Source organism: Macaca fascicularis, chromosome 20, assembly GCF_037993035.2.
Source record: "Macaca fascicularis isolate 582-1 chromosome 20, T2T-MFA8v1.1".
NCBI classification, from domain to species: domain Eukaryota; kingdom Metazoa; phylum Chordata; class Mammalia; order Primates; family Cercopithecidae; genus Macaca; species Macaca fascicularis.
Window position 1 is genome coordinate 45,652,352 of NC_088394.1, and position 19,060 is coordinate 45,671,411.

A 19,060-nucleotide genomic window follows, 5' to 3' on the forward strand; every position below is an offset into this window, starting at 1 on the left:
GTATAAAACAGACTTTTAAGGTGAATCGCTCTGACTGGACTGGACATCAGCGCCCCCTCAGTCTGACAGGCCCCAGTACTCACCTCCTATTCCCCAAACATACCATACCGTAGCCCCCTGAAATACCTCTGGGAACACAGTTCGAAAACCATTTCACAATGGAAGGGTGTGGAGGCATTCCAGGTAGGGAACTGTTTTGAATAATACATACACAATTCTCGGTGGTTTATCCCATCACTGGGTAATCCTAAGAACCCAAGACCTGGGGGAAAATAACTCCTCACACGGCTAGGAAACTATCCCAGGCTGGGTCACACCTTTACGGGGTAGTAATGAATTTCTCAGGGATGCACTTAGGCAAGGTTGTTTCCCTCACTCTTTCAAGGAATTTCTGACTCCCTTCCAATGCTCCAGGGTCTGGGGGTATTCCTAGCTCCTGCGTCCCCACGGAGGTCATTAGCAGGGTCCTGTTAGGAAGCGGGCAGGAGTGTCGGTGGATACCACCAGCATCAATAAGGACAGCTGGGGACGCTGCAAACAGGGCTGTGATGGATTTCAGCCAGAGTCAGAGGCTGATGAGAGAAGGGTTTGCCACTGGGAGGAGGATCCTTCCTGGGCACCAAAGCACAATTAGCTACCAGTTCTTATTTCTGGCTCAGACCCCCACATATAGCCCAGTTTCACAGGTTCCTTTCTCCACCTAGAAATGCCACCACTCTTTTTCTTTTTTCTTTTTTTCTTGAGATGGAGTCTTGCCCTGTCACCCAGGCCAGAGTGCAATGGCGTGATCTCTGCTCACCGCAACCTCTGCCTCCCAGGTTCAAGCAATTCTTTTGCCTCAGCCTCCCAAGTAGCTGGGATTACAAGCACGTGCCACCACACCTGGATAATTTTTGTATTTTTAGTAGACACAGGGTTTCACCATATTGGCCAGGCTGGTCTCGAACTCCTGACCTTGTGATCTGCCTGCCTCAGCCTCCCAAAATGCTGGGATTACAGGCATAAGCCGTTGTGCCCAGCCCAAAATGCCACCATTCTTAAAAGTGAGACTGAAAGACAGGAGAATCTCCTTGATTTGAAGGGCTGGAGGAAGGAGCAGCCTCTAAGAGCTGCAGGGATTCAAGAAAGTGCAGCTTAGCAGAGGGCCTGGGGCCCCACTCTAACAACTACACAGAATGGCCTGTTCTCTTGAATTTAGAAAATAAAGAGAATAACTTTTCATTAGATCAATTAGTTGATTGTAAAGTAAGTGGCAATATTTCATTCTCTTACAGTCAAGTTTCCATGTTAATTCTTGGCTAAATCAGGAAATATACCAATATCTATAATATTATTCCTCAAGTAGGATGAAGGTCAATAGTCCAGGATCCAGAGGAGGTCCTAGCTTGGCCACCAAACAGCTATGTGACCTTGGTCAAGCAATCACCTTTTCTTCCCTTTGCCCTAGTATTTCCCTTGGGGAAGTGAGTAGACTTAAAAAGCTAACCTCATAGGTCCCTTCCAATTCTGATTTAGAATGGAAAATTAACCATCATCTCTGCCTCTGGTTGAAATATCACAAATTCCAAATAACCGGGGTTTGGACTACTGGGCCACAAAATGTCCAAAACTGTAAGATTCCTCTTAGGTCTATTATTATTATTATTATTATTATTATTATTACTACTACTACTACTACTATTTTTTAAACATCTGTTCCTCCAGAGGTTGAGAATGGGGACTTGGTCTAGCCAGTGCTGTGCAGGCACAGGTGACACTAGAGGGCAAATCATAGCAGTTCCCCAAACATTTAGTTTCAAAATTCCAAGATGACATGAGGAGTAGAAAAAGCAAGAACTTTGGGTGCCAATCTAATCCCTACCAGTAAATGTTCCCCTCAACAGGTGATGGGTTCCCTTTAGAATGCAGTCCTGAGATTTCAGGCCTTCTTCCACAAACCAGTATCCAAGAGTTTCATCAAGAACCCTGATGGAAGAAGGTATCTCAGAAAGACTGTGTAAGGAGCATAGATGCTATGGACTCCCTCTGCAGATCTCAGAGCCCAGAAATGTGTCATCCCTGTAGCATGGCTGCCACATTCCAGGGAATGCACATGCCTTCTGGTTCCCCAGCCCAGTCACCCCAAACACACATATACACACACAGCTCCTGAAGTCTTCAGTAGCTCCTAGAAAACTGGTCTTGCACACTCTCTCCAAGGCACCGAGTAAATGGAGAACAGAGCTCCAGTCAAATCTAGCAGAAGCAGCTCCCAGCTATCCTCCTCCTCCTACTCAGAGAAGCATAAGGTCAAGCACAGAGTTGGAACCAGGTCCCTTTTTCCTTGGCCTTTGAAATTCTCCTTGTGCCGTCACAAGCTCTGCCTCAGAGCTTACTCCTTTACGCAGCTTTCCACACTTAAACTGCTTAACTTTGCACTAACAACTTCTTAATTACTGCGTTTCCAAAAGGCCTTCCAGAAGATCCACCCACTCGTGGCCTGAGTACCAGAGCACAGCTTGCAGGGAGAGGGGGCCGGGACAGAGCACCACCATCTAATTCCAGCCTGCCGGAAAGCTGTTGCTTTTATTTTTAATTGTATTTAAAAGGCGGATACAGGGTACCCAAGACACCACAATACAATGACATTAACTGTAAAATTACATTATTAATTCTTTAATCTCACTTGAGGCTTCAAGCTGTTGCTATGTCCAATTACCCGTGTAACCACCTGTCAGAGTCCCGGGGCTGTTTTGCATTACCTCCAGGACAGCGGTGGGCCCGGTGGTCCGTCAGGTCTGCCAGAGACTCGAAGTCCTGCTGACAGTGATCGCAGGTGTAAATTGATTCATCCTCCATGTCTTCATCATCCTCATTTCTCTCCTCTTGACTTGTCACGCTGTTCCTGTCTTCCAGCGCACGGCTGGTTTTCCGATCGCACTCCGGCTCTCCTTCTAGGCCTCCTGCCAACAGGAAGAATACAGTCCATGTCAGCTGATGGGGTCTTGGGAAAGGGTTTTAAAAGAATCGGCCGGCATTTATTAAGATACATTTAATTACTCTACCTCCCGGGGTCCATTATCCTTGACACCTCTCAGTATATTAATAGATGGGGTTTTTTGTAGCATGTGGTGCCATAATTCTCAACTAGATTCTTTAATTCTTGGTGCAAATCTTCTAGGGGAACTTCCTGTCATCTCCCCTCTGTGCACGGATGCTAGGGGTCGTGACCCATCAGAGAGGTGAAAAACCTTAGTATTTCGTCTCCTAAAAACCAGATTCAGTTACACACCTTTTTAGAGCCTCCATCAGCTGTTCCTAACACACCTAAACTTTTCGTTTTCCCCACAGCCTTGCAATTTAGAGCTGGGAGATCTCTTAGCCAAGTTCACCTTCCACACAACAGGCCTCCCAGGGCAGTGACGCTGGCTCAGTTCTTTGCAAAGATGTCCAACGCTGAAATAAAGGAAGTACACATGTTTGAAGACCCACGGATGGTCGAATCTCAAGCTTAAAATGCATCCAGGCTGGGCATGGAAGCTCACACCTATAATCCTAGTGCTCTGAGAGACCAAGGTGGGAAGATTCCTTAAGGCCTGGAGTTTGAGACCAGCCTGGGCAATATAGCAAGACTCTACCTCTACAAAAAAAAAAAAAACAACTTAATTAGCCTGGCATGGTGGTGTGTGCCTATAGTTCCAGCTACTCAAGAGGATTGCTAGAGAGCAGGAGTTCCAGGTTACAGGGAACTATGATCATGCCACTGTACTCCAGCCTGCGCCTGCACCCTATCTCAAAAAAATATAAAATAAAATAAACAGTCTGTCTAACCCCTCACCTGTGACCTGGTACAGGCCTAGACACTGAGAATCACTCTTGGAATAATCAGACTGATTTCTTTAAAACAAAACAGCTACTATGCTTAGCACTGTGCAGAGAGTGGCTAATCTATTGGGAAAAGTGAATTAGTGATCATAATGATGCCTTGCAATTGTGTTGTGTTCGGTGCTTCTTCGAAGCCACCATTATATATGCATAGCTCCATTTCACAGCCTTGCATATCCTAAACTCAAAGAAGGCTCAAAGGATCATGTGATCCAACCCCCTGCAGAGAGGGACAGCGTTGTTATTTCTGTCTCACAGGTAAGGTACCTGGCATCCAGCCAGAAGCAGCAACAGCCCAAGCACCCTACAGAGGCTCAGTTCAACTTCATGACTCCTGGTCTAGTTCATTTCCCTGCACAACTGTGGGAAATGCAGCACAGCCCCAATCTTACAGATTAATAAGACACACCAGGAACTTGTAAATCAAAGTGCGAAAGCGCGTGGTAAATATAACACACAGAATATATCAGTAATCCTAACAAATGTCAATGGATAAAATTTGTCTGTTAAAATGCAGAGACCTTCAGATTGGAAAATAAAAGTGTGTGTTGTCTCTTCCCACAGCCTGTCCTGGAAAACAGATCTACCCATCTGGAAAGTAGCTGCACTAATTTAAATCAAAGAAAGAGATCCTATTACGCATAAAGGTGTTTTTGAATGCATATATGCATATGCAAAAGTGCGTACATGTGCACTTGTATGTACATGTGTGTACATGCAACATCACAGTTACAGGAAAAGGCTCAGTACACAACTTGTAAACCCCTGAGTGCTGGGCGCCAAAGCAAGAAACAGAGACAAAGCAAAGAATGCACTCAATTCAAGGTGGAAACCACAGTCCTATGAATATTTCAATTTGGAAACAGATAATGTTATAAGGGCTCTATTTCTCCCGCCTGCACAGAACATGCCCTTCCAAGTACCCGACATCAACAACCTGGGAACACAAATCAGCTCATCAGAGAGCCAGCTGCTTCCTTCCAAGGCGGGGAACGTTGCACGACACGCAGCCTGAACTGCACGGAGGCAGTAAAAATCAATGTTTCCATTTGTGGCCCATCAAAACATCTCTCTTCTTACCAATTAAGGGATGTACAGTTTTTAGGTTCTTTTATTATCAGAACGCGCCAACTCCTGGCAATACAGAAATCCCATTAAAAGCCAGGCAGCATATTTATCTCAGGGAATCTGATCTGCTGCTGCGGTGAGGGCAAGAAATAGAAAGCAAAGAAATGAGAAGTATCATTTGGAGCCTTCGATATTATAAGTCATCACACAACCATGGTTACACAGTCAAGTGCCCGTCTCTGAAATTCCTCGTTTACAGTCTTTCCTTAATAAAAAAAATGTTCTGTAGAAGGGGAAAATAAAAGACCCATAATTCTGGCTTTATCTACTACACCGACTCTCCAGATAATAAGTTACAATCAGCACCACACTTGCGCTACTTTACTTAACACACAATTTAATAGACATATTTAAATTATCCCCTCTTTATTTTTTTTGCCGTATTTACTTGGCAGCACTTTCTATAATAGCTCTTCTAATCCACAACTGGAACCACAAACATTACAATGCATTTGATCTCTTTAAATCTGGTACATCCTGTTGACTCGGGAGTAGATAAATCAGAATGTCAACTCTCAGGTTTTTATAAGGCAAAAACCCATAAAGTCATCCAAGAGTATAAATCTGTTTTAAGCAACTGTCACCTCCCCTACGGCCGGCTACTAATGGGAAGGGAGGGTGGCTGTGCAGAAAGGGATGGAGACAGAGGTGAGCTCAGGCCATACAAAAGCGCGGACCTCATCCTCTGGGCTCCCAAGGGGTCAAGAGGTCAGCCAGCCTGGCCCTCCGGAAGGTGACACACGAGAGGGAAGACTCAGAGGCCTGGAGAAGTTTTGGGGAGTGGGACTTCCCTGAAGACCCAAGGGCCCCTCTGCTGATTCAGCAGAATCAGGCGCTGGAGAACAGGAAGCTCTCCACCCCAGGCAGGGTTTGCCTCTCGGCACTTTCATGCCGAGGAGTTTCTGAACTTCACCGTAAGACAAAATAATAAATGGTGTTATTTTTCCATTTGCAGATGAGAAAACTGAGCCTCTGCAAGGCCACCCAAAGCCATGCCAGGATTGAATCTACACATTCACGTGTTCATTAAGCAGCACACCTTTCCTGAAGTCCCAGGGCCTGTCGGAGCCCTAAGCTCTCCAAGGCCCGGGAGGTGGGAGTTCTGAGAACAGGGAGCTCCAAGGACATCAGTCCTACCTGGAGACTCTCTGGGGTTCCTCTTTTCCAGGCCCACCTGATCGGTTGCTCAGTAAGTCCTGGGAATGGAATGGTTGGACCTTCCCTACTCCTTCAACCCAGCCCTGCCTGTGCTGCTCTGTCCAGCGCCAGAGGCCCCCCAACTGGTCCCTGTCCTGAGGCTGGACATCACCTGTGCAAACTCAGAGAAGGCAGGGCCCAGAGGCCCAGCATCTGGACCTGCCTTGTGAGTCCCATCACAAAAAAGCGCTGGCTCATTTCCAAGATCTGGGCTAGAACTGTAGCCCACTGGTTCCTCCAATCACCCCAGAGCCCAGTGAAGCAACTTCAGCAGGCCAAGGAGAAGACCAATGGCTCAATGCTTTTCTGCAGAGGCCTCTGGGGCTGGGGAGGGATTCCCGAAAACAGCCGGCTGGCTCCTTTCCCTCTGGCTCCTCCCCTGTCCTCCTGGGGGCTGTCTGCAGCAGCATGAAGACAGCCCACTCAGGGAAGGCCCAAGCCAAACGGATTTCAAATCAGGGACCTCTCCCTCAGGGCCACGTGCATGGGACAGAAACCGAACTGGTGCTGTGAACACTGACCTGTCCATCCAGCTGACAAGATTCCCTACCTCCCAGAGCTCATGCTTTCCACAATGGACAACTATTTTCTGACATGCACACCTGCATCCTTTTGCCCAGGCATCCCCCAAGAACAGTGAGCATTGATTAAGCACTTAATGCTTAATCAAGTGCAAGCACCTTACGAGTTGATGCCATCATATCCCCATTTCACAGGTGAGGAAAGCAGAGCTCTGGGAAGTGACAGAGCCTAAGTGAGGCCACAGAGAAGTGGTGGGGCCGAGTTTCAAGCCCACTGCATGTGACTCTCTTAATCACTCTACAACATGGTTTCCTCACAGCAAGTCACAATGAACACCTGAGCCAGGCACTGGGGGTTTGTAAAACCCCTCAAAGTCCCATATAGGGTCCTGGTCACAGTCCCTAAGGTTCAGCAATGGCTCTGCTGACCTCTCTCACTTATCGCCCATTTCCACAGCCTTGAAGGTCATATTTCAACCCCATAAACTGCCAAGTCTCTTGGTCCAGGGCTTCCCACTCCTGATCTCTGGCAGGAAGATTTCCGTTAAATCTTCACACAGCTCCCAAAAATCTCCACCAGCCTGGGCACCTATGGAACTCGGGGACCCACTACTCTTTCCCCAGGGCTCTCTTCCCTTTGCAGTCAGAGCTCTCAGCATCATGTGCACTTATGCGTTTGTGGGCTAATTTGTCTACTCTCTCTTCCTGTGGCAGGCTGCATTTTCCACAGACTTCCACAGCAATATCTCCCACCCCACCTGCCCTTCTGCAGGGAGACCTTGACTCCCCCATCATAAGAAGGGACCAAATTCTCCTCCACAATCCCCCTCAGGGCTGGCCAGCCTCAGCAGCTCATTGACCAACAGGATGCAACGGAAGTGCTGTTCTAGACTTCTGAGGCTAGGTCAGAAGGAGGCTTGCAGCTTCCCCCTGCGTCTCCTGGGACACTCCCCCTTGGAGCCCAGCAGCCATACTATACAAAGCCCAAACCACATAGAGAGAGAGCACACGGGGGCTCCAGTCAACAGCTCCCAGCTTCCTGCACCAACTTCAGCCATGGTAGCACCCCATCTTGGACATCCCACTACAAGGAGCCTTTGGATGACAGCAGCTCCAAACCCCATGTGACTGTAACCATATGAGAAACACCCAGTGAGACTGCCAGCTGAACCCAGTTAGCTCACAGTACTGTGAGAAGCAGTAATAAACTATTGCTTCAGGCCATTATGTTTTGGGATGGTTTGTTACATAGCAATGGATAGCTGACCTTCTCCCCCGGCACCAGACTATAAGCTCCATGAGGGCAGGAGCTTTGTCTAATTTAGCTCAGTGCCACCTCCCCCAACCTTGGCATACAGATGGACATATAGTAGGGGCTCAATAAATGTTGAATGAATGGATGAGTGAATGAATTGATTGGTTTCTAATTTAGCTCAGTGCCACCTCCCCCAACCTTGGCATACAGATGGACATACAGTAGGGGCTCAATAAATGTTGAATGAATGGATGAGTGAATGAATTGATTGGTTTCAAAAAAGCAGGCCTCTGAATCCCCACACAGGTGGAGCCAGAAGGAGGGGAAGGGGTCACAGTGCAGTTTATTGTCTGATGATAAGTATTAGATTGAACCATATAAAGGTGCCATCTTTTTAGGTCAAAAAAGTTGAATATTGGCAATCTCTAATGGCTCAGCTTCACATATGATGAGGTTGCCCTGTCCTGCCTGCTTCTTCCTGCAGCCAGGAGGAAGAGGGTACACCCACACCAGGAAACCCCACTACACCACACCCAGCCAAACCCAGCTTCCCTGAACCCAAGATATGGACTTGGGAGATTTTCTTGAGCAAAGAGAGGCAATAACAAAACCTTTCACCTCAATCACGTTTCACTGGAAAGCAGTGAATTTTCAGGCCGGTTACAATGGCTTACACCTGTAATCCTAGCACTTTAGGAGGCTGAGACAGGAGAATCTATTGAGTTTGAGACCAGCCCAGGCAACACAGTGAGACCCCATCTTGACAAAAATTTTAAAAATTAGCCAGGCATGGTGGTGCACACCTGTGGTCCTAGCTACTTGAGAGGATGAAGCAGGAAGATTGATTCAGCCCAGGAGTTGGAGGCTGCAGTGAGCCGTGTTCGCATCACTGCACTCCAGCCTGGATAACAGAGCAAAAGTCTCAAAAAATAAAGTAAAAGTAGTGAATTTTCCCACCCCACCAAGCTACTGCCCTTAAGAAAGGGCTTGCATTCAAGATGATGACGTTGAGAGGAGACAGCAGACCCTGCAGAAATGCTGCGCAGCAAGACAGCTGGCCCCGTGCCCTCTGGAGGGAAGGAGTAGCAGAGGCCTCGCCAGGGACAGAGGGAGGTGGCACAGCCTCCCCTACACGGCGCGGGGATTCTGAGCACTGTGTGAGCATCTCCTGATACCATTTTACATTCACACTGCTCCATTTCGATGGGCACAGAAACTATGTGGTAGGTACAACGGATATCCCCACTCTGCAAGTAGGTGCAATGGATTCGCCCGCTTTGTCAATGAGGAAAAAAACAAGGCTCAGGAGCCCATGCAGAGCATGTGCCAGGATGGGCAGAGCAGGATTTGTACCCAGGTCTTCTGACTCTAGATCCTCTTTTTTTTTTTTTCCCCCGAGAGACAGTTTCACTCTGTCACCCAGGCTGGAGTGCAATGGCACAATCTCAGCTCACTGCACCTTCCGCCTCCCAGGTTCAAGCGATGCTCCTGCCTCAGCCTCCAGAGTAGCTGGGATTACAGGCATGCGCCACCACGCCTGGCTAATTTTTATATTTTTAGTAGAGATGGGGTTTTGCCATGTTGGCCAGGCTGGTCTCAAACTTCTGACCTCAAGTGATCCACCCACCTTGGCCTCCCAAAGTGCTGGGATTACAGGTGTGAGCCACCGCGCATGGCTGATCCTGACTCTTAACCATTATATGGAAAGGCAGAAAGGAAATGCCTGCAAAATCACAGGGCAGGGGACAGCCGGCTGGGTCCACTGCCAGGAAAAGGGGAACAGGGAGAGGCCCCAGGGGACCAGACTGCCCACAGGCTGCCAGGTCTGAGAATAAGACATTTCCTACCTTCTCAGCAGGGCTTCGCGAGCTCATGAACCAGGGCCGCCAGGGCCCCACCCTCACAAGGGCCAGCTAGGAGAGGATCAGTCAATGAGTGTGCCTTCCCTCTAAGCCCCTGGCCAGCACGCGAATCAGAAAGAAACTCACCTAGAAGGACGCCTCTTCCTCGCCCTGGTGTTCCAGGGTCAGCCAGCCAGCAGGGAGCCCTGGGCACACTGAGAACCTCCCGGCGACCATCAGAGGTCCCACCTCTGGGGCCGTGTGGCTGAGTATCCAAAAGATGGAGGCAGGGGGCCAGGAGCTGCCTCCATGCACCCAAGACAGAGAGAACCAGGGCAGAGCTTGAGAGGCGTAAGACAGACCTGGGTCAACAATCACACACACTCGCCCATTCTTTCCTTCATTCATTCCACAAATATGTATGAAGTGCCTCCTTTGTGCCAGGCGTAACACATGCACACTTGCTACAACATACAGGGTGCTCCCCAACCCTATTTATCCTGGCGGCCTCAAAGCCCACACAAAGGCTGGCAGAGAAAGATACTTAATAAATATGGGGTGGGCGAATGAGTGATTAGATGAATAAATGAATGCCCAAGAGAATATGCTAATTAGTAAGGGCCAGCATCCAGGGCTGGGGCTGGTCGGAGACCCAGGTTCCAGTCTTAGTTCCAGTATCCCTCAGCCCCCAACCATGAGTGACCTTGGCCAAGGCAAGTCCCCTACCTGAGCCTCTGATTCCTCATAGGCCCAAAAGGAGCCTGAATCTCATGAATGCCATCCTCTCCAACCTCACAGCGGGGAGGCGGGGCTCACCTGAATGCATGGCCACTATGAGACAGGCACTCAGCTCAGCTCCACATCAGGGGTTATAGGAGCTTTGTGGGATTTCGAGGGGATAGGGGATGCCAGGGCAGGGATGGGTGGAAGGAGGAAGAGAGCAGGGGAGAGGGGAGAGCAGTGGAGCGGAAAGAGTGAGAGAGCCAGGAACACTACCAGGTGAGAGTGAGAGGGCAGCAGGGTCAGCAGGGCCAGCAGGGCCAGCAAGCCCTGGGAAGGCCTCCCCACCTCTCACTTCTTCTCCCAATCAGATTTGGATGGGAGACCATACCATCCACCCCTGCAGAAAGCAGAACCACCAGGTGCCACATTCTAGGCACATCCAGGGGTTACCAGAGAACCCAACTGTACAGGAGCCATCGGGACACTGGAGTAGAGGAGTGCAGTGGGGCTGATGGAACCAAGTTGTCGAAATAAAGACAGTCATTAAGTAATGACACACACCAGCAGCAGATGGCTGGATGCATGTTCCAGGGACTGTCAGGGATGACAGAGAAAAAACAGAAAAGAATCACAGGTTCTGAAGCCAGCCTGTCTGGGTTCAAATCCACACTCCACCATTTAGCAGCTGGGGGACCATGAACAAGTCACTTGCCCTCTCTGGGACTCATTTAATTAAGTCACATAATTTTAATAAGGTGATACATACAAAGCCGGATGCTTGGCTCACAGTACAGCTTGAGACAATGGTAGCTGGTGAGCACTGTCTTGTTGCTGCGTTATGATTCAAATCAACATGTGCAGCATCGTGGTGCAGACAAGAGCTGGAGGCATCAAACCCGGAGGGGTCTGGCAGGAGGCCTCACATGCTCCTGAGGATGCAAGAGGACGAGGAATGTCGGGGCACAGGCCCTCTTGCAAGGCACGAAAATGTCCATGCATACCAAAAGAAAAAAAATCCACTCCACCAAGAGAGGAAAGTCCTGGGCCCAAGTGTGAATCCTCGCCTTCCCAGACTGTGCAACCCTGAGTAAAGTGCGAGCCACCTCCTCCGTGAAGGAGTGTGATCAGCTTACAATCCACAAACCTGCCCAATCCACAAGCCTGTTCCTGTTCCAGCTTACAATCCACAAGCCTGTTCCTGTGCCTGCCCACTGTTCCTGTGGCCGCCCTCTGTAGGTGGCTGAGGGAAAAACAGTTCAGGAAGATACCTACCATTTCCAAAGTCTTTACCCTGGAGCAATATGTTTGTTGTTGTTGTTGTTGTTGTTGTTGTTGTTTGGAGACAGGATCTTGGTCTGTCACCCTGGGTGGAGTGCCGCTATGCAATCTCGGCTCACTGCAGCCTCCAACTCCTGGGCTTAAGCAATCCTCCCACCTCAGCCTCCCAAGCAGCCAGGACCCAGGTGTACCATCAGACCCAGGTAATTTTATTTTCCCCCAAGATGGAGTCTTGCTGTGTCACCCAGGCTGCAGTGCAGTGGCACAATCTCGGCTCACTGCAACCTCTGTCTCCCGGGTTCAAGGGATTCTCTCGCCCCAGCCTCCCAAGTAGCTGGGATTACAGGCGCCTGTCAATGCGCCCGGCTAATTTTTAAAATTTTTGTAGAGACGGGGTTTTGCTATGTTGCCTAGGCTGGTCTCAAACTCCCAGCCTCAAGTAATCCTACCTCAGCCTCCCAAAGTGCTGGGATTACAGAAGCTGGCCACTGTACCCCATGACATTTCTTTTTCATAAAAAAATATATCCTCTACCCTAATAGCCTGCATGTTTCCTAAAAACATGTTCCCAAAGGCAAGATGCCTTTTCTGAACCTGGGTGCCAGGTCAAAGCCCTGGCTTAGCCTCTGCTCAGTGCTCGTTTAGGCCCTGCTTGCAGAGGAGAACCCTCTCCTCCATGAACACTCTCTCAAGCAGGCCCCCGCAGGGGCGTGGCCAGGGCTGGGCAAGGAGCCCACCAACCCCAGTCCCGCACTCAGTGTGTGCATCCACTGCTGGCCCCAAATTCTGCAAGGCAGCCGTTATTTATCTTCAGGTTTAAAATATTTGCAGTGCAGGCAGCGGGGTAACATTTAACACTCAGCCTAAGGGGTCCCCTTGGCAGCAGAGCTCTAGGCAAATATTTTAACACATAATTTGCTGTCCAAGTTCGGCTTCTTAAATAAGGAAGCAACTTCCCGACGGCTGTCTGGGGAGCCCCGGTGTCCCTTTCAGTGCCCATGGCTCTGTAGGTGGAATTTCAAGCCAAGGTCCATCAGAGACACTGAACCTGACCTCGGCTGCATCACACAAACCTCACTGGGCTGCTCCATCCTGGCCATGAGGCACTGGATACAGGACAATCCTCTACAGAGGCCCATGGAAATGACTAGAAACTTACAAAGAAAGTATCTTCAGTTGTCAGGAAATCTAGAACCTAAAGGATGAGCAGTGTGATGGCAATCGCCTCCTTCAGGCCAGACCTGCCAATTCATTTGTATCCTTCGCCCAGGGACCCCCAGGCCCCGTCAGAGAGACGTTACCACAAGACCTATTTTACAGAGGGCAAAACTGAGACTCCGATGGCTGAGACAGCCCCCTCAGTCACTCGGATAACGAATGGAGAGAAGCTCTCAACCCCAGTTCTCCCACCACCACCACACAAATTACAGAAATGAGTGTGCAAGCGAACGGGGTATGGAGGGAGCATACAGAAGCCCAGGGAAGGGGCTCAACTCCTCTAGATGGTCAGCAGTGCAAACACACCTGCTTTTTTTTTTTTTTTTTTTAAGAAGAAAATCCATGGCTCACGCTTGTAATCCCAGCACTTTGGAGGGCCAAGGCGGGCGGATCATTTGAGGTCATGAGTTAGAGACCAGCATGGCCAACATGGTGAAACCCTGTCTCTACTAAAAATACAAAAAAAAAAAAAAAAAAAAAAAATTAGCCAGGCATGGTGGCACATGCCTACAATCCCAGCTACTCAGGGGGCTAAGGCAGGAGAATCACTTGAACCAGGGAGGCAGAGATTGCAGTGAGCCAAGATTGTGCCACTGCACTCCAGCCTGGGCAACAGAGTAAGACTCTGTCTCAAAACAAAAAAAAAAAGAAGGAGAAGGAGGAGGAGGAGGAGAAGGAGGAGAAGGAGTCAAGGAGAAGAAGGAGAAGGAGGAGAAGGAGGAGGAGGAAATCCACCGTTCTCCATAAAATTTCCGGATGATTTCTAAATGTTGACTTCAAGTTTTAAGGAACACAGTATGCGCTAAACAATACGCCTTGGAGGGCTGGTCCAGCCTGGGGGCTTCCCAGTGAGGGTCTCTGCCATGGGGTGCGTCCAGCAAGAGCCCCTCAGAGCTCCCAGAGCACAGGGTCATCTGTTCATTCCTCACCAGAAAGAGCAGTCAGCTGAGCAGTGATGAAAGTGTCTCTTTAGAGATTTAGGAACTGAGTTCAAGTCCATTTTTGTGCAAGACCTTGGTTGCTTGTACTTCTGAGCCTCAGTTTCCTCACCTAGAAAATGAGGATGGTCCTCACGCTGTGGATGCTCCCTATGGGGCCACCTTCCAGGTGACCTCACTCCAGGTCTCTGCCCTCCAGGCCCTGGTCAGCAGTGAGCTCCCTAAACACTGGAACCATATCAGACACAAATCCTGCACATCTTCAATCAGTCAACAAACATTTACTGAGCACCTACTATGTGCCAGCCTCTGTTCTAGATGCAAACACATGAAAGAACCATGCACAGCTCCATGACCAGGAGAGGCTGACATTTGGTTACAAGCACCTTGATTTTTATGGGTGTTCCATAAATACAGGAATGAATTACTCTATCCTCCTTGCAGGGCAACACAATCTAGGAAAGCAAAGAGAGATGGCAGCTTCCCCGACCTCACAGACACTTGCACTCAGCTTTCAACTACAGTGGGTCAGGAATGAGTGGAAAGAAAAGAAGGCAGATGAGAGGGAGGCAAGAGGGGAAGAGGGAAGCAGGGGGGAGAAAAATAAACCACAAACACCCCCTGCAAGAAAAAGCAAATCTATTTTTCCAGCAAGTAGTTAAGTGTCACTCCTCCAAGCCTTACAATCTTAATAAAGCTGATCTCGCCACGTGCAGTAATGAAGAACGGTCAGACAAAGCCACCCTGGAACCATGAAAATTGTGCACTGTTACCTCCTCGTGACCTCCTCAGGCAGTGACCATTCTGCCCTCGCCTTGCTGTCATGTTTTGTCTCTGGGAAAGGGGAGATGGGGGAGCAGGGCCGGCGGTGGGCAGGGGAGGGAGGATGGTCAGGCGGCATGGGGAGCTCGATAAATCCAGCTAATCTGTGGCCAGTGTCAGTGCCTGACACTCCTAATTGCTCTCAGTCCTGGAGCAGAACTCAAGGCTAGGATCCTGGAGCGCAAATCACCCTCCTTGTGGCTGCAGAAGGATCCCGGTTAGGGGAAGAAAAGCGGGGAGAGGAGGGATCTGTACCCCTAAAAACGGAACCAGTGGCCAGGCTAATGGAGTCTGGTTCAGAGCCAAGGATAAACAGAGGCGGTGTGAATGGAGAGCCCAGAGCCCAGGGGTCACGCATGATTCCTGTGCATTCCGTGCAAGGTGTGCCCTCTCTGGGCCTCAGCTGCCCCATCCGTAAATTAAGGCATGGACCACAGAGAAGCAATTTTAAAAACCATGCACCTTAGCAGCTCAACACTGTGCCAGGGGCAGGCCTGAGGGCAGAACTCTAAGACAACACCTCCACACCCAGGGAGCCCCGCTGCCGCCTTCCTTCCACGCCACGGTCCCGCAGCAGCGCTCTGCAGAAAGAGTCTCACTGTCAAAGTAGAAAGTGTACAAAAGTTCACCCAGCCAACTCCTCCTCACCGTCCAGGTCTCAGCTCAGTGAATCTGCACCCCCACAGGGTCAGGCCTCCCCGTGAGCTCTGGGAGCTCACTGGGCACCTCTCCTTCCCCACTTATCATAGCAGTCCTCATGATTTTATTTGCTGGATGTGCGAAGGTCTCCTGGGCATGCAAGCTCCAGGCAGGCAAGTCCGCATCAGTTTTGTTCACTCTGCTTCCCCCTTCCCCACCCCTCAGCACCCAGCATAGAGCCTGGTACACAGCAGGTGATTAATAAGGATGTGTTGAAGAAGCCGTCTGGAAGTGCCCTTCCCGCTCAGACATTTAAAGATCCAGCCACAGGTCTGTATTTCCAGGGAGGGATGGGACAACAGGAATGAAGCTAGAAGCAGGCCCCTGGCCCTGCCTGCTGCCCCGGGACACGGGTGGGGGCTCAAGGGACTCCCCAGACCCGGCTCTAGGGCCTCTATTGTAACCCAAAAGCCAGCAGCTCCCTTCCCACCAATGATCCTCCTACCAACGAGCCTCCAGGTGGGCCTGGAGGGCCAGGGGAGCCCCCTCTCCCTACAACCACAGTGCAGAGGCTCCGCAAAAAGCCTTTAAAAATTAACCAGTTGCCAGGCATGGAGACAGCCTGGCGCACAGCCACATTCCAGGGAATATGGAAGTGGCACCCGGAGAAAAGGGAGCTGGCCTCGTGGAGTGGCTTTCCCGTGCCGTCCCACCCCAGGAGAAGCACACTCAGATTCTAAGGAGCCACTTCCAGCAAAATCCCATCTAGGCACCCACTCCCTGTAAGAGGGCGGCAGCCTCCGCCCACCTCCAAGGACCCACGCAAGCAGCGGGCTCCTCCAGGAGACCCCAGGGGTCTCCCCACCACTTAACTTCATCCATTTGCTCAGGTCTGCCGGCTTTCTGCTGACTTCCCATCAGTCCCCAAGAGGGTGTTTGGGGCCCCACAAGTGGGCTGTAAGACATTCCCGGATGTCTCCAGAAACCTGGATTCTGGAAGCAGGGCACAGAACAAAGCCAATGGCCTGGGCAGCATGACACGTCCGCCACAGAGGTCCGAGAAGCCTCAGCACACATGTTGCCAGGCGGGGTGTCCCCAGGCCGAGCACACACGTGACCAGGCGGGGTGTCCCCAGGCCCAGCACACACGAGGCCAGGCAGGGTGTACCCACACTCAGCACACACGTGACCAGCCGGGGTGTCCCCAGCTCGGGGTTGGGGTTTTGATGGGGACTGCACTCAGACCCCCCCAGCCAATGACAGCAGGGCCTGTTTGGTAGCCTAAGACCCCTGGATTCACATTCCTAGGCAAAGAGATGCAGGGGGGATTAGCCACAGGCCAAAGGTCAAGTGAATCGCACCAAGGAAACTTCCAGACCCACCCCAGGGGCCTGGCTGCCTCTGCCTGATGACCAATATCAGTGTGATCTATATGCACATGCACACCCCACACCCTACTCACTACCCCCAGGCTCCTCCTCAAACCGTCACTTAACTCGGATTTCAAACTGCTGGCGATGTTCTTTAGTCAACATGAAGCAGAAACCTTTTATTAAATGCTGCTAATTTTTTATTGATCACACTGTGAATCATTTCATTTCCCATTACCGCAAATGTCTCCTATCAGAGCTCCACGATCAGGCTTCTTTCTTCATTCTCGAGTAACTTGTCACTTTTAATCAGTTTTCAGTTTCGGTCTGGCTCAAAAATTAGAAAGCGGGCTCTTTGTATCATTATTGCTTTTGTTTAAAAAAAAAAAAAGTTTCCATGCAGGAAAGGTTATTATACTCAGAATAAATATACATGAATCAAATTCAAATGAAATTCCTCCCTGGCTCTAACCAATTTTAGCATTAGCTTTTATAATTTTTTTAGGTTTATTTTCACGGAAAGACTGTTCGTAATTATTGCTCGTGCTCTCCCAAAACACTTATGTTACTAAAGTGCGAAATGTCTTCTAACACAAAGACAGATCTCTGGGAAGTAATTACAGAAATGCATTCAGGGGCAATAATTCTATATTAGCTGTCAGCAGCAGACATCCTCTGAAAGGCACTTGTTATGAAGGAATTATTTGTGCTACTATTGAAGGCATGGCAGGCAAGCCCAAACTGAAAGACTGCATCCGATCAGAAACATGGGCTCCCTCATCAAGGGTCAAATTAAGTTTAAATCATTACCTTGAAGCCCAGCAAACTCGTACCTGACTGTCTATTGTGAAGACGTTTTTGAGGCGCACTCGAGCGCGACGTGGTCTTCCCGTTCGCAGCGTGGTGCAATTACCCTTAGTCTCAAAAGGATTCTGCCAGGAGCTTGTCACAATAGGGAGAGAGGAGGTGGCAGGGTGTCTATTAAATGCTAACTCGTGTCACCAAACAGAATTTTCAAGAATTATAAATTGCCGAGATGCCTTGCCGCTGACCCCCTCGCGTTAAGAAGAGCCCAGAATATTATCGGGAAAGTGCAAGAATTTGCATCAAAGGCAGGAAAGGACTCTTTATGGAGAGCCCACAGAGATGGAGTTGAGGGGACTGGGACCCAATGAAACATCTCCTCACCCCACAGAAATTCCAACTGGGATCTGCGCCGCAACACCAGCTTCCTCGGGGCTGAGAAAGACCCTAAAATGAGGACAGGTCGGGGGGGATCTGAGGAGGTGTGTGATTTCATCTGAGCTTTGTCCCTAACTCTTGGCATGACCTCAGGCCAGTCACTTCCTCTCCCTGAGCCTCAGTTTCCCCATCTGTAACAACATCCTACATCAACTCTGTCTGGAGGGCATTCTGTGAGTGAAATGCAACGTTGGCCCCTGCTGTTCCAGGCTCTGTTTTACCACCTATAAAAAGGCAGGATTAATTTCCAGCACCGTTAAAGGAATCACCTGGCCACTGGGTGCAGGAAGAAAGCATGGGATAAAGAGCAGAGCATCTTCCTGGGCTTAGCGGGTCTCACAGATGTCTCAGGGGATCTGCTTGGACTCATCGAGCCTCAGTTTCCCCACCTCAAAAGAGGACAAGCTAAAGGTCATGGCCTGGAGTTGCCCTTATCAATCAGAGCGAAGCATGAACCCAAGCTTCTTTCATCTGCTCACCTACTGCTATTTCCAAGAAGACAGGGTACTTTCTCTTTTTTTTGAGACGGAGTCTTGCTCTGTCACCCTGGCTGGAGAGCAGTGGCACAATCTCAGCTCACTGCAACCTCCGCCTCCTGGGTTCAAGAGATTCTCCTGCCTCAGCCTCCTGAGTAGCTGGGACTATAGGCACCCACCACCACGCCCGGCTAGTTTTTGCATTTTTTAGTAGAAATGGGGTTTCACCATGCTGGCCAGGTGGGTCTCAAACTCCTAACCTCAGGTGAACCACCCATTTCGGCCTCCCACAGTGCTGCGAATACAGGCGTAAACCACCACGCCCGGCCAAGACTGGGTGCTTTCTAAGATAGCTCAGGGCAAGAAGCAAAAGAACTACTTCCTCCTAACAGCTGAGGCCCATCTACCCGGAGCAGCGCCCTACGGTGCCCAGCAGTGCTCAGCAGTTGTGGCACCCCTAGACGTAGCATCCTGACCTTTCCCCTGACCTCCAAGCTCAGCCCATGACCCAAGTGGGGACACTAAGACACAATCCGGAGACATGCTAG

At 50.0% G+C, this 19,060-nt stretch overlaps 1 protein-coding gene across 10 annotated transcripts in view; it reads right to left on the reverse strand.

Moving 5' to 3' along the window:
* ZNF423 (zinc finger protein 423) overlaps positions 1-19,060 on the reverse strand; it is a 364,477-nt gene that overhangs the window by 236,538 nt on the left and 108,879 nt on the right. For all 10 annotated transcript variants that reach the window (XM_005591872.4, XM_065537122.1, XM_065537121.2 and 7 more), the window contains one exon: positions 2,742-2,942. In XM_005591872.4, coding sequence (XP_005591929.1) covers positions 2,742-2,942 — 201 coding nt within the window. The remainder of the gene's footprint in view (positions 1-2,741; positions 2,943-19,060) is intronic.